General features: G+C 45.1%; 2 protein-coding genes across 17 annotated transcripts in view; one reads left to right on the plus strand and one right to left on the minus strand.

Moving 5' to 3' along the window:
* SORBS1 (sorbin and SH3 domain containing 1) overlaps positions 1 to 21,748 on the plus strand; it is a 238,976-nt gene that overhangs the window by 58,409 nt on the left and 158,819 nt on the right. For 2 of the 16 annotated variants that reach the window (XM_079899514.1, XM_079899515.1), the window contains exon 2: positions 10,409 to 10,504. The exons of 12 other annotated variants lie outside the window; for them this stretch is intronic. The gene's annotated coding sequence lies outside the window, so the exon portion shown is untranslated. Of the gene's footprint in view, positions 1 to 10,408; positions 10,505 to 15,255; positions 15,347 to 21,748 lie in introns of those variants that run through there. 2 more of the 16 variants (XM_079899516.1, XM_079899519.1) reach the window with 2 other exon arrangements.
* Positions 6,375 to 8,575, minus strand: LOC307174928 (large ribosomal subunit protein eL21-like). Its single transcript, XM_079899526.1, has one exon. It carries the CDS (start codon positions 8,515 to 8,517, stop codon positions 8,056 to 8,058), a length of 462 nt encoding a protein of 153 aa, XP_079755652.1. The 5' UTR covers positions 8,518 to 8,575; the 3' UTR covers positions 6,375 to 8,055.

A 21,748-nucleotide genomic window follows, 5' to 3' on the forward strand; every position in this document is an offset into this window, starting at 1 on the left:
CACATGCCGCGGAGCGGCTGGGCCCGTGAGCCATGGCCGCTGAGCCTGAGCGTCTGGAGCCTGTGCTCCGCAACAGGAGAGGCCCCGACAGTGAGAGGCCCCGCGTACCGCAAAAAAAAAAGAATTTAATTCCTTCCCATTGGTGTTCAAGAGATCAGTAACATTTTGCGTTTTATGTTTGGGCTGGATTGTTTGCTTACATGGCTCCCAAGTGAAGACAGGGCTACATGGGGACTCAGTTATGTTCATGCTACTCTGGCATGTTCTAGCTGGGAGACAGAGGCCAACTGTGGGGCAGAAGAATGCGAGAAGCAGAATTCTGGTGTGGGGGGGTGATTTGGAAGAATACTCTGTGGTTGGGGTCCAGGAGCCCAGGGCTGATGCGCCAGAGTCAGCTTGTAGTTTGTATTGCTATGAACAAACCCCAGATCATTTTCCTGCATTAAAAATAAAAAATATATTGGAGTTCTCAGATTTGGTACTTATTCACTTTGTACCCAATTTCCAAAAAAATATGAGGCAGTTCAGACTCGGTGGAGAAAATGTAGTGATCCGTTCACATTGTATTTTTTCACAGATTTGCCCTAAGAAGGAAGAATAGGTTGAGTTTCGTGATCATATTTTACTGACAGAAATACTGGGAAGGATATTTAAATTTTTGTTCTCCAGGAAATTGCTCTTTTGTACTGGTTTGAGATGGAGATGGCTTAGCACAGAGAAGGTTTTAAATCCAAGGGAAGGAGCAATGACTGGTCGAGATAAAGCTCTGTCTTCTGCCGGTGTGCCTCCTAGGGTTGGGTTGATCTGTGCACTCTGCCTATCTAGCATTCGTGTTTGGTAAGATGACTTCTTCCACTGGTTGAAGGCCCCGGAAGGATAAACAGGCTACTGGAACTTGCAGGTCTGTCCATGGAAGTTCTGGCCTCTTTCTGGGCTCCTTGGAAAGCAGGAGAAACACTTCTGCAGAAGAGCCTGAAGGATTGGCCTGACATCCAGAAAGTTCAGGCAAGCGTTGGTGTTTTGGGTACCAGGCAAGGGCGGAAAGAGGACCTATCCTGGACCCTCTTGTATGTTGCTGGTGGGAGTGCCAAGCAGCCTAGTCTTTTCAGCCCAATTGCCAAGTACTTTGAAATTGTACTTTTAGATCCTCTTAAGGGGCCTTGTGTGAAGGTAGGAAGTGTCAGCCACCTTTTGAAACAACATCCAGGGCAGACAGTCATTTCCCACCTAGCTTTACAAGATGTCAGGAAAGTAGCCCTCTGCTGGGGAAGGGCCCTGGTCAGCTCCTGGCCTCTCTGTGAGCCACACCTGCCTTGTTCAGGTTGGCCTGCTGACTGTAGGCTGGGGAAGTCCCAAGGCAGCCCTAATGGTTTTGGTCACAGTTCCTCAGCCATGTCAGTTTCTCAGAGGGAATCCTAAGCCATGGGCACCAGAACGTTCCAAGGTTCTTATGAGCAATGTGCCTACCTGGTCCCACACCAAGTGGACAGTCAGAGTCCCTGGTTGGGGGCGGGGGGTGGGGTTAGGGCTCCTCAGGTGATTCCTTTGTACCCTCTGGATGGAGACCCTCTGTGCCGTCCATCTGCAGTCACGGCCCAGTTCTGCACACTGTGGTTAGTAAATTTGATGCCAGGAGATCCTGGGTTCAAATTTTACGGACTTCAAGCAGTCAGGGAAGGAAGAGGGCGAGGAAGGTCACGGGTGTCGGGTACCAGCTTCGGGAAGATGTCAGCCTGGTTCTTCCAGTTACTAATTATGCTCCCCTCGGCCCAGCGTGCTGGGTGTTCTCATGCCCGTGTCTGGGAGGAGCTGAGCTTCCCAGAGCTCAAGAGCCTGCTGAGGGTCATGCACTCGGTAGGTGACAGGCCTGACCAGCGTCCTCATGTTTTTCCATTAGGATTGTTAACGCCCACCCTAGAATGCTGAGTGTCTCCTCAAGCGTGGCTGTGTAATAGATGTGAGCCACATGTGTCATTTAAGGTTTTTCTAGTAGCCACACTTAAAAAGGTAAAAAGAAATGAAATTAATTTTAACTATATATTTTTAACCCAGTATATCTAAAATATTATTTCAATATATAATCAGTATTTTTAAAAAGATCAGTGAGCTATTTTACATTTTTTTCCCATACCAAGTCTTCAAAATCCAGTGTGTATGTTCCCCTTACAGTACATCTCAAGTCACACCAGCCACACTGCAAGGGCTCAGTGACCACGTGTGGCTAGTGGCTGCCTTACAGGACTGCACAGCTTTGGCATCTCTCGGCTGGAGAGGTGTGTCTTGGCCGACTGCCCAGGGTAGCAAGGGGGGGGGTCACAGTTTTCTAAATTAATGGTTTCCAAATGCCACAGGATGAATCAGTCCTGGGCCATCTGCAAGAGTGTCCCCTGAGGAGCATCGTCTAGAGCCCCAGGTGATTCTCTGTAGCCTGATTGGAAACACTGTTCTAAAACCGTTCACTGGGCAGTTCACCAGCGTCCTGTGCCTTGGCCTCACCCCCTTTCAGGGACACTTGCATTCCAAGCACGTTCCTTTTGTGGGGTGGTGATGGTAGTGGTGTGAAGGGAAGGGTCGGGGAAGGCATGCCCTGAGGGCCTTTTCCCTCCCCTGCTAGACAGAGCTGCAGTTTCAGTGGAAAAACAAGATCTTGCTTATTTATCTGGATGTGATCATGCATAAGGGGCACCTTCTCTTTTGGTGGCCGAGAGCAGGATCCTGTGTTCTCAGGAAAGGTGAGATGAAAGAACTGAAATATTTAGGGCAGAATGGGTTACTGTGTGCTTAAGCTGTGTTCTTTTCCAGTGGTTTGGTTTTAAAATTTATTTGCTGACTTAGAGTAAAAAATTTGGTCCTAAAGAGTTAGAGTCCAGGGTCCAAACCTCAAATGCTTCAGGCCGAGCAGGTAGCATGCGTGAAGGGTAGGGGATTTCAAATCGAAACTCACAGGAGTGTTTTTCACTTTCACAAAAATGTGGCCGTCTCCCTTTTTTCTGGACATACAAGACCCTCTTGGTCTTTCATTTTCCTACTCTTGGTAGAGCAATATTTCTAAGACAAAAAGCACTGCAGGCACCATGATAAACAGCAACTGACACTTGGCCTTGGTGTTTCGGGAGAGGAATCTGAGAGCCATGCCCATGTAAGGGGGAACAGCTACCGCCCAGCCCCATCCAACTGTTGGCCTGGAGGCCCAGTGTCACCAGATCTTGCTATTATTAAGGAGAAGCCACAAATCAGAGTATTTAAAAGGTAAAATCTTTGGGGTTTTAAAAGAAGTTTTAACCTTAGAAATACAGACTCCTAGGAATTTGCCCCACCGCCAAAAGATACAGGGTCCTGTGTGTCCTTCCCTCAGCCTCCCCCAGTAGTGGCATCTTACATAACTAGTACAGCATCCAAACCAGGAAACGGACACTGTTGCCATCTACAGTCCTTATGCAGATTTCACCAGTTTATATATGTACTCATTTGTGCGTGCATGTGAGGTGCTTCAAGTTAGTGTACCTCTTCTGAGTACCACCTATGTGTCAGGTTCCGGACCAACAGGGATGAGTTAGATTGGACCCCAGCGATCAAGGCACAGTCAGTTGGGGGAACCAAACGGAAGAAAGGGCTTCAGAATATATCATGATTGTGGGATAGAGGGGAAGGGCACTGGGCCCAACCACGGGGGCCTTGAGGGACAAGAGGGAGCTAACAGCTACCGAGGCAGCAGAGGGAGCGGCCTGAGCAAAGGCTTTGACTTTAGGCCTGGTGGGGCCACACAGCTGAGCTGGGAGCTGATTGGTGGTGATGGAGGCTGCAGTGGGAAGCTGGGGTATTGGAGATGAGTTGGAAGAGTATCCCCTGTAGGTGGCTCCGAGGCTCCTCCCCCGAGAGTCTCTGCGTTTGCTCCTCTCTCTACCTGCAGAACTCTTTCCCTGTCTCTTGCCATGGCTGGGGTATTCTCACCAGGGACAGCTCAGATCAAATAGCATTTCTTAACTGAGGCCAGCCCTGACTACCTAACTTTAGTGCCACCAGCAAAAACTACTTTGATTCTGTACTTATCTTATTTATCCCATCCAGGGGACAGGAATATTGCCTGACTTGTTTATTGTCAAGATTTTCTCGTGCTTGCTTCAGCACGAGAAAATTGGAATGATATAGAGAAGATTAGCGTGGCCCCTGCACAAGGATGACACAAATTCGTGAAGTGTCCCATGTTTCTGGGAGGAATAAATTAGGAGTTTAGGATTAACATATATACACTAGTATATATAAAATAGATAACCAACAAGGACCTACTATATAGCACAGGGAACTATAGTCAATTGTTTGTAATAACCTATAAAGGGAAAAGAATCTACAAAAGAATATATGTATAACTGAATCACTGCTGTACACCTGAAACTAACACAAAATGTTGTGTTAGTAAATCAACTGTACTTCAGTTTAAAAAAAAAATTTTTTTTCTCGGGGGCCCCCAAATCAGAACAGGAATCCTGAGGAGGTATCTTGTTTTAGGACTGGATGGGGAGAAAGGAGGGTACGACCACCTTTGGGAGGAAGGAAAGCATATTCCAGTGGAAGAAAGTACGAAGTCACTGTGAATCATTTAAAGTAGGTGTCCTTTTTTTTTTTTTAAGGAGATAAAAATCATTTTTCTATTTTTCAACTAATTTTATTCTACTTTAAGAGCTTTGTGTCATTCAGAGAACTTGGAAACTTCTTTCTGCCTCCTACTGAATTTGTGGAGTAGGTGGGAGAACTATAAAAAGATCCCAAAAATCCACTTTCTTCTGCCAACGGGTGGGAAAGGGGGACAGCGGGGCAGTGGGACTAGAGGTGAGTGGGGTTTGGACATAGGAGCCCCCTGGGCATTGAGCATCTTGGAAACTTCAGTAGTGTTCAGGTCCTGAGGATATGGCACTGGCTCTGGCCCCGGCCCCAGTGGGATTTGCTGTGAGAAATAGGGAAGTGCTTTCCAAGGTCAAAACATGAGTGAAGTCATGTTAAAGCATGAAAGGCAGTGTGATTTTAAAAACTGCACAAAAAGGAAAGATAATTATTGTGAGTTGTTTCCTTCCCAAATTGGTCAGCCTCAAGGCCAGCTGGGGATTGATTTTTCTCCCCTGGACTGTCTGGGTTTGTTGATGGAGGAGTTGGAATTTGTGAGGGAGGGGAGTCTCCCATGAGCTTGGGAAGAAAGTTGGGCCTTGGACTCAGAACAAGGAGAGAGGGGCCAAGTCTGAGAGGCAGGAGAGCAGGTAGGTAAGGTCGAGTTACCTTCAGCAGACATTCCTATGTGCCAGGTTTTGGGGGGCGGGGGTGTGTGCGGAGGGGGCAGAGCCAGGAGCTAGTGAGTGCCATGGGCAGGATGCATCAACGTCGCGTAGTTAGGTGGAGTTAGGGCACACACAAAGTAGCAGGCGTTGGGGCAGGGAATGAAAGCAGAATTCCAGGGAATGGTCAGGGACCCAGAAGTTTCTAGGAGCTGAAGAGTAATAGGAAACAGCTCTGGCATCAAGCAGTCCCAGAAATTTGAAGTTATGTCATGTCATGCCTCATAACTAGAATTATCAGATTCCCGGTGAGATAGAAACCAGGCAGAGTACAGGTGCTTTGAATATCAGGTTGAGCGTTAGTGTCAGACCCTGGTTAGGGTCGACTAGGAACCTCAGATTACACATCTTGACTCTCTTCTTCTCTCCTCATCACCTGGTAGACTTTTCCATGCTGACTTTGGCCTTTGCAGGTGAACCTGACCTTGGGAGTCCAACTGGATCAGTGCTTTACCAGTACCAGACTAGCCTTCTGAGCAGGGTCCTTCATAGTCCACTAAATTAGTGGACCAATTAGTGGATGCTTAGATTCCAGAGGCCAGTGGTAAGACTGAGTAGTTAGGGAATGAGTTGACTTGGTCATCTTTTAGCTGGGAGGTATGAAATTTGGGGTATATTTTGAAGGAACCTAGAGGGTTTGAAGTCACTATTGGGATACAGTGATCGTAAGTCAAGCAAACAAAAGAGGTTAAACAACAACAAAAAGACAAAACAAATGTTGACATGATCCTTGTCCATACATATAGGTTAGTGGGAAAACAATGTAAAAATAAGTGATTTGTGCTCTGAAGGAGAGATACATGGTAGTTAGGAGAACATGTATCCAGAGAGGCTCCCATTGGTCCAGAGCTGGTTGGACTGTTGGATTGATGTGGAGTGGGAATGAACGTGGCTAAGGTGACTTTCACAACATCCAGGATTGTTCTGTGTTCCTGGGATAGGCTAGAGATGGGGATGTAGATGAGGAAGGTGATGGTTCAGGGTGTTTGGCAGGGCCTTGAACAACTCTTGTGACATCTTTTGGAGGGTTGGGTCAGAGAATGGTCTTGTTTTAGGCCAGGATATAATGGTACTGCAAGAAATATTGGACTGCTTTTCTCCCCAGAAGGGATAAATTAGTATCTTGTGCTTTTCCTAGACTTCCTGCCTCACCTGTGCTCTTCCAAATTTGCATTATGGCTGAAGTGGAGGGCCCTTAGGTTGAAGGGGAGGCTTGAGTGTCTCCTTGTTCTCGTGAAGGATACTATGGATTGCTGCTGGGCCTTGCAGTCAGGAAGGCTGACCTTGGTCAGCCATGGGTTGCTCTGGTGCTGGGCTGTCTGAAGGTCACCTAGTAGCATCTGGTGATGTCAGGGAAGAGATCTCTGGAGGCTGGTCCATTCAGGGAACCGGCTTACTCCGATCTGTCATCCTTGTGGTACACAGAACTTCCTTTGCCATTCTTTGCTCGAGATTGCTCAGGTCATTTCTTGACCACAAGTGGAAATCTGGAAATAGATGTACTCGGCTGGCTTGGCAGGTTTCCAGGCATTGCATTGACCTGCTGTGTCCTGCTTTTTGGTGGGCAGTAAGGATCTGATCAGAGTGCTGTGTGCCTTGGAGCGGTTCCTCAAAGGCCACCTTGGTGACCAGATGCTCCCCAACCCTTTGCTCTACCAGGGTGAGCCTACACAGGTGTGCAAGGGCTCAGATCTGCTGAGACTGGACAACTCCAGTAGATCATCTGGATGCCCCGGCGTTGGGTCATGATGTATAGCGACAAGGGCAGAGAGGGAGGCTGGCTTCACTTACCCAGTTGCCATCCTGGCTGCTGGCCTTCTATTTTTATTTAAAATAAACAGGAGTAAAGTGATGGTTGTGACAGTGTGATTTAGGGAGTGGGTAAACATACTAAGGATGTGCAACTCCCCCAAAGCCTGGATCCTTGAATCCTGCTGGAAAGATGCTGAACTAATAACGTTGAGATGGTTCTGGAGGGTGAAAGAGTGTTCTGGAAAAGGGTGAAAGATACCCTTTTCCAAATGAGTATCAGAGTCTAGGCATCACAATCACCTGAATAGTTCCTGTGCCTCCAAACCAGAAATTCAGATTTAATGGGTCTGAGGCCCAAGAAACTGTAGTTTTCCAGGTGATTCTAATTTTCAGCCAGATTTGGGAACCTGCCCACCAGTTAAGATCCAGGGATGCTTCCTTATTTTCTCGAACGGACCTTGACCCTGAACCCTAACCATGGCCACATATTTGGTCTTCACTCCCCTTTATGCCCCTTTCCTAACGCTTGTCTTTCAGAGATGCTGCCCCTTGGCTTTGCCTCGGCCTAGATCAGGGCTGGCGGCTCCTCCCTTTTTTGTCCGTGGAGAAAAGGCGAGCTCCACCTGGGCGTTTTGATGGGCAGATATTCTGGAACACTTTCTCACAAAACTTGCTGCTTGAGGCTCGACCACATAGTAGATTCTGTCTGTAGAAATCCAGATCCTGAGATGCAGGCAGGACCGTCCTGTGATGGCACAGGAAAAAAAATCTGTTTACTCTCGTCTTAGACATCATGGAAGTTCTGGAAATACTGGAAGGCTCAGTGTTTCTACCCCCATGTTTCTTGGGTCCTGCAGACTGGCACAGTATTTGTTGCCCTGAGGATGTGAAAGGTGGGCATTGCCAGGCAGCAGGGCTGAATTGGTGGCTTTTTTTTTTTTTTTTTAACAGTTCAGGTCTTTTATTTTCTTTACACCTATCATGCCATGACTTCATAGGGAATGGGTTCCAACAGTTCAGGCTCCTTTCCATTGGTGCTCACGACGTGTGGAGCAGGCTGGCGCTTCAGCTGAACCCAAGTCCCTTTCTCTTTGGCTTCCTTCTTTTTCTGATCATTTTCCTTCACCCGTTTCAGGAAGCTATCTCGGCTCTTAGGGTGCTTAATATGCTCAATACGCACATTAATTCTCTTGGCAAGAATCTTGCCCTTGTTTACAACAGTGCCAACAGCATGCTGGGTAACATTGTAGACTCTCCCGGTTTTGCCATGGGGACACTTGTGGGGCATTCCTTTTTGAACAGTGCCCATTCCCTTGATAACTACAATATCACCCTTCTTGTAGATTCGCATGTATGAGGCCAAAGGAACAACTCCATGTTTTCTAAAAGGCCTAGAGAACATGTAGCGGGTGCCCCTCCTCTTTCCCTTTGTGTTGGTCATTTTGGCAAATTACTGGAAGATGGCAGTTCCGACACAAAGGCTTGGTGGCATTGTTGATATGGGCACTTGGCAAGATCAACTTCCACGGGTGCACGTGTGGGGCTTGTGCCTCAAGTCTCTGCAGATGTTGGGTCAGGTGGCATAAGGTGGCATAAGGTGATACAAAATCTGGACAAGACTCAATCGGAGGGAGGGACTGTTCATATTTTTCGCCTTTACCCACACTGTCCCTGTCATTCCCTCCTTCCCTCGGTTCGGCCCCTGACTGCTCCACTCCCACCCCTGCTTTAGGCTTTCCTCAGGTCTCTGTCCGTGCTGGGAAGCATCTCTTCACCTCAGCTGCACTAGGAGCCCCTGCTCAGGGCTCCCATAGCACCTGTGCCTACCCAGATCTTTATGTTTACCCGTTGTTTTAGAAGTCTTTGAGTGTCTAGATCTTTTACCCAGACAGAGCCACTTAGCGGCAAGGACTGGGTCTGTTCATCTTTGTGTATCCATCACCTCGTGCACTGCCTGGCATATAATAGGGTTCAGTAAATATCTGCTGAGTGAATGAATCAATACATGCTTTGAGGGGACGATATAAATAACTCCCTCCACGACCTTATAGTTGAACATTGTTCATTTATTACAGTGTTGATACCTATACATAAGCTTATGGATAGCCTTGTATTCAAGATGCATATTAAAGGACATTTTTCTAGCATAAGGAGTGTTTCAGACAGTTTGGAACGTTAACTGAGCACTTTTGAAGTAGCGGATTTATGGTATTTGTGAGAACTATTTCTGTGCTTAAAGCAGTAATGTTTTATTGAAAATGTCACATTAGGAAACAAGCCCTTAGGGAACCTGATATAACTTACTCTTATATTCTTCGGCAAATGAAGGTATGGCAAGCATTTTAGTACAGAGTAGGTTGGATACTTCGACTGTAGTTCCTTAAATTGAGTATCTAGCTTGGAGGGAAACACACACATACATGTGTGCGTGTGTGTATACACATAAAATTTGCTTTTTGCTTTGTAATGTAAGATTACTGTGCAATGGAGCATAGCAAAAGAGTCTTGGATTGGACCTAGGGTCTAAAGGCAGAGCAAATGCTAACTGTGGGAGTGGGTAAGTTAGTTTTCTGCTTACACTTGTATGAAATGGGAGTGTTGTTCTTGTTCAGGGGTTGCAAATGTCTACAGGAGTGAGGTTGCTAACTTCAGTTGCTATATGTGCTATACCATTTTTTTTTCCTCTTAGACCTCAGCCCCTTTTTTGTGTTCCTACTTTTGTTAGAATCAGAGGTAGAAGGAAATATTTCTGTACCCCGAACAAAATAACGCAAGGACAGTGATCGCCACAGCTTTTCTCTGTGACGATAGGGAGTGGTAGGGACTGTGGCGTATTGGAATAGCCAAGCCTGCCTGTGAAGGGCAGCTGCTACTTAGCACCAGCTGATCATTTCCAGACATGAACATGGGCTATTTTGACAGATCCTCTTTTTTTTTTTTTTTTTTTTTTTTAAGAGAAGCCCGAAGTCTGGGTTTTTATGTGACATCTCTGATTTTTAAGTTTTGGCTCAAATTTCTAGGCATATCCTGCAGATTAATATAATATCTCTGTAGGCTAGATGTGACCCACTCGACATCCGTTATAAATGATCTCTAGAGCTTCTTTCTGTCCAAGATCCATTGATTCTAATGGGGACCATTTCAACCAGTGAACTGAAGGTTCTGCTTCTACTAGGCGAAGTCAGGGTAAGAAGGAAGTGGGGCTGGAAGATGAGGAGGGAGGCTTTGAGTCTAAACAGGGTGCTTGGCAATTGGTATTTGGATGGCCTCCTTGGAGAGAGGCCACAGGATGCCCGATTCACAGCAGATGCCTTGTATGTTTGTCATTGCAGGAGTGGCATTTATTGGAAGAGTTTGTGAGACCTTCTCTCTGTCCACAGCTCCAGGACCAATGCGTCTTTCCAGCACCTTAAACCACTGGTGAATATGTATGTGTGTGTTTTTTTCCTGCTGCTGCAGTGAAAGGACATGTTTTCAGTGAACTGTAGAATGTGATTTTCAGAGAACCACACTGTCCTGTCTATTAGAGAGGGAAGGACACTGGGATGGGCCTATAGGCATATCTGGGTTCTGGTACCTACTTCGCTGCTTCTTGTGGGATCTTAGGTGCATTGTTTGGCTTCGCTGGGCCCCCAGACAGAGAAATGAATCCTGCCCTGCTGAAAGCTTATATGAGAATGCTTCCAAGGGAATAAAATGCTGAGCAAATACAGAGTAATCCTATTTCGCTCTGAGATGTAGAGCTGGGCAATTCTGTGCTAACAATGAGATGTGAATACATAGGTTGGAAACATGGATTTTAAATACCGATTTGGAGTCCTCCAGAGTGGTTCTTCAAGAGATTTGCATTTTCCTTTTTTTCCTTCCTACCAGTCCAGCTACCATTTTTTTAGAAAGATAAATTAACCATGTTTCACAATTACCTTCATTTTTATTTGCGATCAGATGATTTCACAGTTAACAAATGTTCTTCCTTTTTGCCCCCGAAAGAAACTTAATTTCTCATCATAGCAGGTAAATGTCTTGCATCTGTGGCAGTTGAAAGAGGCAAAAATATGTCCTTAACACCAGTGTGTTCCAGTGCTGACAGCACTTTGAGGCGTGCTAGCTAGTTGATGGTGAAGGTCTCACGTGAGTACTGAGGGCAGGACACTGAGCCAGGGAGGCAGTATGACCCGTGCGTCTCGAGTCCAGCCACCCTCTGTTGAGAGAAACTGGCTTGCTTGCTGCTGACTGCCTGGTCCGCTCCCCACTTGGACCAGGTGTTCTTACGACCCAGTGAGATGCGTACCCGTGGCATGGCCACCTGGGGAGCTTGCAGGGTGCCTTGGTGGGCAGAAAGGAAGGGCAGTTAGTCAGGCCCAGGGTTAGGGACCCAACTCAGGTATGGGAGGCTGACTGTCCCCACTGCTGTGCCTAAAGGGACACAGCAGACATTCTGGGTCCCTCAGTCAGAGACCCATCTGTTAGGAAGAACTCTGTGGGTGGGAGTCCTCAGGGAAGCAGATGGTCTCAGGCAGATGGGATGCTTCAGCCATTTGGTAAATACGTATGAATGCCTACTCTGTGCCAAGGCACTGCTCTGGGCACTGGGGACCCGGTGGTCACAGACAGACTGGAGCTTAGATTCAAGTGGGGTGACAAGCAAGAATGTGACCTCCATGAGGGCAGGGATCTTTGCTTATTCACTGCTGTCTTCTCAGCTCCTAGAAGAGCACCTTGAACATAAACATGGTTAGTGCTCACTAAATACTGTTTTGTGAATGAAGGAAATAACTAAGTAGACAATATAATTTCAAGTGATAATAAGTGCTATAAAAAGAGTGAGGGGTTCTTTTTTTTTTTTTTTTTTTTTTTTTGCGGTACGTGGGCCTCTCACCGTTGTGGCCTCTCCCGTTGCGGAGCACAGGCTCCGGACGTGCAGGCTCAGCGGCCATGGCTCGCGGGCCCAGCCGCTCCGCGGCATGTGGGATCTTCCCGGACCGGGGCACGAACCCGCGTCCCCTGCATTGGCAGGCTGACCCTCAACCACTGTGCCACCAGAGAAGCCCTGAGGGGTTCTTTTTGAAAGAGGTCTGCGAAGGTCTGTGTGTGTGAGGGGGTTGGGTAGAAATTTTGTGCAGAGATCTGGGTGGAGTGCAGGAATCTGGGGGGAAGTGGTTAGCAGAGGGAACAGCAAGTGAAAAGAAAGGCCTTGGTGTAGGCTGAGCTTGGCGTGATAGAGGGACAGGAAGGCAGCCAGTTTGGCTGGCCTTGAATGGGGGCTTGTTATGGGGAGAGTGATATGAAATGAGATCAGTGGTAGGTGGGAGCCAGATCTTGTAGGTATGATAGGAGTTTAGATTTACTCCAAAACCCAGAGTGTGATTGGATACCTTTTGAGAAGTTTGAGTAGAATAGTATGATCTTCTTTGAGCTTTGAAATTATTTCTCTGGGTCCTGAATGGAGAATAGACTTTGGGGGCAAGAATAGAATCAGTGTGACCTGTAGGAGGCCCTTCCGGCCTAGGCTAGAGATAAGGGCGTAGCTTGGATTAGCGTGGTGGTTATAAAATGATGTGAACTGGTCAAGCTCGGGGTATATTTTGAAGGCAGAGCCTGCTGAGTTGGGTGTGTGTTTTGAGCAAAAATAAAAGCCAAGAATAAGCCCAGTGTTTTTGACTGGGTGAATATAATGATGCTATTTACTGAGATGGGGACCAAAGAGGAAGGTTTGGGGAGGATCCTGAGAGTTCTGTTTGGGCATATGAAGTTTGAGATGCCCATTCGATTTTCTTAGATTTAGAGTTGGCTGGAGCTGGAAATGGTACCTTTGAGCATCATTAGCACGTAGATGGTATTTGAAGCTATGAGACTGGATGCAATCACTGAGGGAGAGAAGGGAGGAATAGGTAGGATTTGGACATAGAAAAGAAAGGCAAAGAGTGGATTTTCCATATAAAATCCCTACTAAGAAGTAAATGAAGACACATGCTAATGAATAAGGGATAATTTCATGTAATGTAAATATAAATTATTCAAGTTAGATGATATGACAGTAGTAATAAATCCTCACCTTATGTTAAAAAAAAAAAATACTGTGACTCCCTCAAATCATGAATATTAGTTTTAGAATTGCATGATTTAAAATCTGGCCAGCTGAGCGAATTATAAACTGCATTTATGCATTTGGCACATGGCTGTCTTTGGCTGGCAAGCAGAACGGTCCACCATTCTTTGCCAATAATAGCCTGTAAGCTACTCTGTTCTTTATCTGTACTAGAACTTCTACAAGCCATTTTGATGAAGTTTAATTCACTGTTAATACATTACAGATTTTTTTCATTCTATGATCATATTCAAAAGTTCATTAAGTGAAGGTTCACTGAGTGGAAAGCAATGCCCGAAAGTCAGTAATTTTGCGGTGAAAGTTGTGATGTAATTTTATGAAAAGGCCACACAGTCACTGTGATTTGCAGGACCACAATTTAGGAAACATTTTGGATAACTTTGAAGTACGAAAGATAAACGTTACAAGATAATAAGGCTGCAAAAATAGACCTGATGATGGTTGAAGTGATGGTTGTAGTAGACGTATGTGTTTCAGGACCACCCATACCCCTTAACCATCATCCACTGATATGAGAAAATCATAGTTTGAACATACACATTTTCATCTCTGTGGGCTTCTGGCACAAAATACAGCTCTCCTGTATTAGTTTTGTCCAATTCCCAGAGAAATTGCCCCACTGAGCTTCCAGCATATTCTCACTGGGCTCTTTGATTTTTGCGTTTTCAGGTTACCTGGGAAGTCTCTTTAGTCTGGGTATCTCCAGCCCCCATAGACACTTTTGTCCCCTTCCCACAGTTACCAACTCAGCGCCTGCCGGCCTCCTCCCTCTTGCTGGGCTTCGGGGCCCACCATCTCTGACTACCCTGTGAGCCTCAGGTTAGCCTCCCCAAAGACTTTTGAATATCCTCAAGATTCTTTTCTTTGTAAACATTTCCACTTTTTCTCCAGGCTTGTGGTTTTTGTTTTGTTTTGTTTTTTTCTTCAGGCCGTTTGTGGAAATGACAAAAGAACGGGAAACCAGTGCAGCTGTTGAGGGCAGTGGGACAAGCAGCTTTCTAAAATGTGCTGTTTCAAGTTGCGTGGGCCACGGGCAGCCCCAGCTTGCTTTTCCATGTATCTCAAGACCCTTGTGTTTCGGTGAAAATATTCTCAGTGAGACTTCTGGAGCATCTAATCTCTGGAAAATGAGCACTGATTGTGTAGCATTCTATGTCTGAAGGCATTAATTTATGGCAAAGTGAAGGTTTCAGTGGAATGTTCATGACGATTGACACCAACCCTAGTTTCCTTTGTCATCTTAGAGTGGAACCTAAATAAGATTAAAAAGAATGAAACTGACTGGCAGTAATAGTAGAGAGGATTTCTCCTGTTTCCTTTTTAGTAAGTGATTTCAGGAATGAGAAAAAAAAATTTGGTACCTTCCCATGCCCCTGGAGACTTAAGGGTGGTGGAGCTTTTTTAAATTTTTTATTTTTTATTTTTTTGCGGTATGCGGGCCTCTCACTGCTGTGGCCTCTCCCGTTGCGGAGCACAGGCTCCGGACGCGCAGGCTCAGCGGTCATGGCTCACGGGCCCAGCCGCTCCGCGGCATGTGGGATCTTCCTGGATCGGGGCACGAACCCGTGTCCCCTGCATCGGCAGGCGGACTCTCAACCACTGTGGGTGGAGCTTTTTTAAAAAAAATTTTTTGAATTTTATTTAATTTTTTTGTACAGCAGGTTCTTATTAGTTATCCATTTTACACATATTAGTGTATATATGTCAATCCCAATCTCCCAATTCATCACAAGGGGTGGTGGGACTTTTTAAAAAATGGTAGAATCTTCCTTAAGTTAAAAAAAAAAAAAAAAGGCCAGGTATGCAGAATAGTGCTTCATTGCTCCTGTGCATGTGGACCATCTCAGGAGGAGCTGCTGGAGATAAGTAACCTTGGGGGGAGGCGGGAGGGAGTGGTATAGGAAGAAAACTTAGTTTTCACTCTATACCATTTTGTCCTTCTAAATTTTTTTGTATCATGTTTATGTATTACCTTTAAAAAGGATAATAGTGCCCCTTCTAGGTGTAATAAATGATCTAGAAAAATTTTAAGTTCCTTCACTACTTGGTTTTATCGTTACTCTTTCTCATAGTGTATGTCAACCAAGGTCACTGCCTGTTCAGTCTCCATTGTCTTTATTCTGAGGCTTCAGGTACATCAGCAACTTGGGACTAGGCTTTGGTAAGAAATTTTCCTTTACTTTTATAGGTTCTTCTGGCTGATCTAAGGATTAAATTGACATGAGACAGATTCACAGGAGAAAACCAAACAAAAGTGTAACAACATGTATACATGGTAGAGAGCCAGGAAAACTGAGTAACTCCCCCAAGTGACCAACTCCGTTGCTTTCAATACCATCCTCAGCTAAAGATAAAAGAGGATGAGCGTCAGTTATGGGAGGTGGCCAGGAAAAGCACTGTAAGCCAGGGTAAGGTTGTTATGTAGATTAGTCATCTTCTCCATTGTTAAGGGTTTCTAGAGATCAGATCATCCTCCTCTTCCTGGTATAGCCATGGAGACACCCTTACAAATGAAGATTTCCCTGATAAATGTTTCTTCCAAAAGGGTAACTATGATTTGGTTTTCAGAATTTTTCCCATGTCTGCTATTTCTTAGAAACTGTAACCAGTTTAAAATAATATGTCAAAGAGACGTGTTTTGGGTGGCAAATTCTGTTCTCCTACAGCCTCTTTAACTTGAGTTTCTCATTTTTGCGTGTTACGGAAATGTCAGGCCAATTTCATTCCCCCTTCCCTTCTTTCAAAAAGGATTTAAGGTTGTTTCTGGCCAACATTTTATTCAACTACTTTAGACAAATGTGGATTCAAATGAGGTGTAGTTGGCATGAGCTGAGCCACAAATTACGTCTGTTTCAACTGGCCATCTCCCTGCTGCCCTTTAGTGCGGTCTTGTTTGCACTGTGCAGCAGGCCATGGGATTTGGAATCCGTTGTGGTTGATAGTTCCTAACCCCAGAGTTCAGTCAAATTAAAGTGATCATCCCAAATTCATTTTCCTTATCTTAAGAATCTCAGCTACTGTCAGAAAATGTTCAAAATGGAATTTGCATAAAGTGAAGGCTAGAATTTAATGCCTAGAACCAATGTGCTGGTCACCACACTGTTTGGAGTGTGTGCTGTTTGGATGTCAGTTTCTACAGGGCTTATTGCCTAAAAGTATCTCCCTGGGCTGCCATATTGGTTTGTGTTACCAGAGGTTCTATAATGTTTCTTTCTGGCCAACATTTTTGTGTCCTACAAAGACATGACATCCGTTTCATGCAGCACCGACATTTCTTATTATTTGATGTTTCTCCAAGAGATTTACACATTTGATTTTATACTTTTAAAACAAACAGGAAGCTCTATCACATTTGCCAGCCAACCATATGTAAAAACAAGATACTTTCTCCTTTTCTATCTAGTCACTACAAATAGTGAGATACATTTTTTGCCCCCCCCCCCGCCCCCCAGTTTGGGGAAGTAAATGTTAGACTGTGCTTGGGGATGCCACTAAAACAAGGCTATCAGCAATCATTCTGATTGCTCCACTAATTTAGGCTAGGCACCACCTGATACGTACTTCACAACAGTGCCCCTCGTCCTGCAGTCTCCTTATCAACACAGAGGTGACTCACTTTGTTTTCCTCACTCAAAGAGATTTTCTCTGGTCTGCTGATTAAGGCAGTGATTAAATTAAAAAATGGTTCCTGCAGAGGTAATGCTTGAAAAAAAACGACTGCATTATTTACGCATTTATGCTTGAACTTGCACAATTGAGCTTCCACTATTATAATCAAGTGTTGGTTCTTAGACTTTTTGTGCGGGGGGGGGGGGGGGGGGGGGGTCAAGAAACCCTTTAAGGTGCATATGCACCTACATAATTTGCATAGATAATACTTTTACATTTTCAGGAGGTGACATTCCCCTACCCAGTTATCATGCCTTCTAACTTAGTCACAGAAACCATTAGCATACCATTATAAAAGCAGCTGCGTCTGGATAGCTCTGGGTGGCATTTCTGATTAGACAAAATGTTTAGGGAAAATTGCTATGCCTAGGGCAGCCTAACTTCAATGAAATTTGCAACTTCTGGAATTGTCCCATCATAGACTCAAAAGCTGGACATACTCTTATATGAATTGCTATTGTTTTAATAAAAAAGGAAGTAGAGGTACCTTTACCCTTCTTGCTTTCTAACAGCTAATTTCTACTTTTTTTCTCAAATTTATGTATTCCCCCATCCTCCTTCCTCTTGGGCAAGAGAAAAGTTATTATAGGGGAATATAGGTTTAAAAAAGAGTATATAGAGATCAACCTTTATTTTCCAATAAATTAGTGTTTCTAGATGAATTTGCTCCCTGAATTAATCATGTTTATATAGCATTTTGTCCTTCAAACTAGCTGCCCATAAAACACCACTGTTTTAAAAGTTTTTGAAGTAAGTGGCCAGAATTTTCAAAGTCGGGAAGTTTCACGTGATTTGATTTCTAGCTGCTCGTGAGAATTAGAATATCTAGCAGTGTTGGGCCATATTCTTGCATGGAATAGCGTGGCCTGGAGTGGAACAGCCCTGAATCCCATCGTGTGGGAGTATATGAGTACCAATTTGCTGCAGTTCCACACCATCATTTGTTATCTGGTTGGCCTTCTCGGCCTATTGGTTTTGTAACCCCTGGCTTTCAGTGTCAGTTTAAAATCTTACCTTGACAAATCAAGGGATCTTGAGGTTCAGCAAAACATCATTTTTGTATCCTCCCCCCTTTTTTAAAAATAAATTCATTTATTTATTTTTGGCTGCGTTCGGTCTTCGTTGCTGCACACGGGCTTTCTCTAGCTGTGGCAAGCTGTGCCTACTCTTTGTTGCAGTGCACGGGCTTCTCATTGCAGTGGCTTCTTGTTGTGGCGCACGGGCTTAGTTGCTCCACGGCATGTGGGATCTTCCCAGACCAGGGCTCGTACCCGTGTCCCCTGCATTGGCAGGCAGATTCTTAACCACTGCGCCACCAGGGAGGCCCATTGGTATCCCCCTTTTAAAATAATGGAAACTGCATTTAAAATGATAGAAAAACAGTTGGCTGTGGAGTGAAACAATTTTTTTTTCCTTAAAGAGATTTGTGCATTTTTAAGCAAGAGGGGAAGGAAAGAAAGCAATAATGTAATTTGTTTAGTATTCTTTACAGTTATCATATCATTATATTAGTTTTGAAACATATCGTGTACTCTGTATAATGTGGTTTGCTCATAAAATTACCATGTTAGAAACATTTATACAAATCTACTAATCACATTTGCTCTTAAATTGTTCCAGTTTTTTTTTCTTCTTCTTCTTTCAAACAGAACTGAACTACTGAACTTGAAGGAGCTTGAACATTTCTTAATCTCCCTTTTTACAGTAAGCAGACAAAAATATAAAGCAGAATTATTAGTTTTTTGGGGCCCTGGTACCTTCCAAAGTATTCAGTAGATTATAGGCAAGGAGCTTCATACAGACAGAAGCCAACAAACCATCCTCAAACTTTAATAACTGTGTGAATTTAATCTAAATCATTCCCCTTTTACGAGCTACTGTGATCAGTTTGATTCTAATAACACCCTTTTCCTCCTAAAATCATTCTTGTAAACTTCCGAAAACTAAACGCTAGCCAGAATGGAGACAGCCTCTTGATCCTTTTTCTTTTTTAGCTGCTTGGCTTTAGGGTGAAAGATCATCAGAGACTCTTGGTTTACTGGACTGACTAAAGAGGAGACGGGAGCTCTCACTCTGGCCACCTGCTGGGCCCTGAATTGCCACCCACCCTAGGACAACCCACCCTCCCTGGGCTTCGTTTGTTTCTTATGTAGAATGAGATCATGTTTGGGTTTCACTCAAACTCCTAACAGTCAAGAATTCTGTTCTGTCACATGCTCTGCCCACTCAGAGCTGTGCATGAGTTCCGGGAAACTTTGGGGTACCGACTACGTAACCAGTTCTGTGGGGCTGGAAGAGCAGCATCTCAATGGGAAACTGCTAGGTGGCATTTCGGGGGGCTCCAACGAGCTCCGATTCTTTATGACTCAGCGCAGAAAGAATTCAGCCAGAGGCAGAGTGGTAGATAAGAAGTGATTTATTAGAATAGGATGCTTGTGAGATTTACAAGCGGGTGGACAAGAGGGTGCCACGCCCCAAGAACTTAGTGGGCTACAGTTTTATAATCAAAGGAAAAGTGGGGAGGGGGAAAAGACCACCTTCTTCCTCATTCTTCAGTAGACATCACGCTTCCATCATCAGCTCCTCCTGCAGGTTGGGCAGGAGAGTTTTCTTGTCTCTACATGGTCAAGCTCGGACTGTCATGGCACTATGGAAAAATTATTTCAGGTCTCAGTACAATGAGGGTCTTTCACTTTGAAATGTCACCTTCCATAAATTATTGTTTTTTATGTGTGCAGCCAACATGTCCTAGGGGTCATTAACTTACTGAGCTCACTGGGCAGGATGTGGGTCTCTTGCCACCATTGTTTTATTGTTTCGGGGCATGTCTTGTGCTTCAGTTGTATGGTTTTATTGCTAAGCAAGCCTGCTTTCTTGAGTGATCATTAACTTACAGGGGTCTCCCGTGTTTTTTTCTACTTACAATCCCCTAGTGGGATTAACTGGTTTTTAAAAAAAATACTTTGTGGCAAGTGGGATCTTTTTTTTTTTTTAATTAATTATTTTTGGCTGCGTTGGGTTCTTCGCTGCTGTGCGTGGGCTTTCTCTAGTTGCAGTGAGCGGGGGCTACTCTTCATTGTGGTGCTCAGGCTTCTCACAGCGGTGGCTTCTCTTGTAGTGGAGCACAGGCTCTAGGCGCGCGGGCTTCAGTAGTTGTGGCTCACGGGCTCTAGAGCGCAGGCTCAGTAGTTGTGATGCACGGGCTTAGTTGCTCCACGGCATGTGGGATCTTCCCGGACCAGGGCTTGAACCCATGTCCCCTGCACTGGCAGGTGGATTCTTAACCACTGCACCACCAGGGAAGTCCCGGTAAGTGGGATCTTCGTTGTGGAATGTGGGATCTTTTAGTTGCAGCATGCATGTGGAATCTAGTTCCCTGATCAGGGATAGCACTGGGCCCCCTGCATTGGAGTCTTAACCACTGGACTACTAGGGAAGTTCCGGGAATAACTATTTAATCACCTACTTTGTCCCTTTACTCTGTCCCTATCAAATGGAGGAGGGTTTCTAATGCCATTTCTTCCTCGTAGTTACCTGGAATAAACATGAGAGAACTAAGTGTAAGGAGTTGTGTACTCAGGAGCTCATGGCGTTGCCCTGACCTTGCAGCACTGTGGGAAAGCTCTCTAGCTCTGTTTAGTAGATGGTGTGGAGGTGATCTGGGCAGAAGTATTTATCTTCCTGGCATTCTGTAGCATACTTCCGTTGCTCGGTACTCCCAGTCTATAAGCTGACCCCTGTTCACTGGTCAGACTACCCGACACTCGAATTTATCAATCTTAGGTGATACTTTTCCTTTATTTCTTGGTATCAGGTCCAACACCAGCTGCAGACTGTCTCTTGTCCATTATGAGTCAAAATTGTTGACCAGAGCAAAAAATAAATAAATGGCAGGCAGAGAAGTGCTGGCAGAGTAAACAATACACATTGTAGAACATGTCACCACGGGGCGGTGCCCTGGGTGTTTTGCTTGGGGCTGTGTCCTCTGAGACTGTGTTGTGCTGCTCTCCTTTGGCTGAGAACTTATACTGGCACTGAGAGCATGGAAAAATAAATAACTACACGCACAGTGCAGTATAACATACATGCAATATATGGAACCTTTGAGTATGCATTTTATATTAAATATATTGTGTTTTTGGGAAATTTATTTCAGAAATAAAAGGCACTAAAATGTTTCAGTGCTGCTGCTTAGGTTGGCATTAAATGGACTGTGTGTAGAGGAACAAAGCAGGGACCAGAGACTAGGCTCGTGAAGGCCTTGCCATTGTGTTATAGAAAAGGTCTTTTTGGCAGAATCCTAGGCTGCATTCTTGGTTCACATGCCTGAAGATACTATGTATTTGCAACTCAGAATCAAAATCTGTTTACCTGTTTCTTCAAAAAACAGTTATGGAGTACCTAATAGTATTTACGTAATGCCTTTTGGTGTGCAGGGTACATACATTCACCTCATCCCACTGAAGTGTGCTGTTTCAGAGCCCAGTCAGATGCATGGGCAACAGCCTGTATGGGTGGATGACTGGTTTCTGTTTCTTTTTCATTTCTTTTGTACTCATGAGCAGAGATCCCCACAGCTTGGCCTGGGCTGTGTAGGAAGGAGCTTGGGACAGGTGGCCAGAAGGATTGCTACAGGAGCAGTGCTTGGACAGGCATTCCCAGGAACGGAGGAGGTGGGGGTCATCTACTGAGCATGAGCGGGCTAGGTGGGATGCAGCCGTGGCTGTGCGGAAGATGGAAACTATTTGGAACAGCTGTCATGGGTTGGGCACTAGGGGCCAAGCAGGAGTTGAAAGCAAGGCCTGCTGAGTGACTGCGAAGAAGCCTGTGTGTAAAACAGGTGTGGTTTGGCCATGTGACTCAGGGAAACAGGGAACTGCTGGGGGGCAGGGGT

This window comes from Stenella coeruleoalba (genome assembly GCF_951394435.1).
Source record: "Stenella coeruleoalba genome assembly, chromosome: 16".
Taxonomy (NCBI): domain Eukaryota; kingdom Metazoa; phylum Chordata; class Mammalia; order Artiodactyla; family Delphinidae; genus Stenella; species Stenella coeruleoalba.

Bases quoted from the DNA above. Each gene is read 5' to 3' on its own strand.
- LOC307174928 (XM_079899526.1), bottom strand. From the start codon at position 8,517: ATGACCAACACAAAGGGAAAGAGGAGGGGCACCCGCTACATGTTCTCT.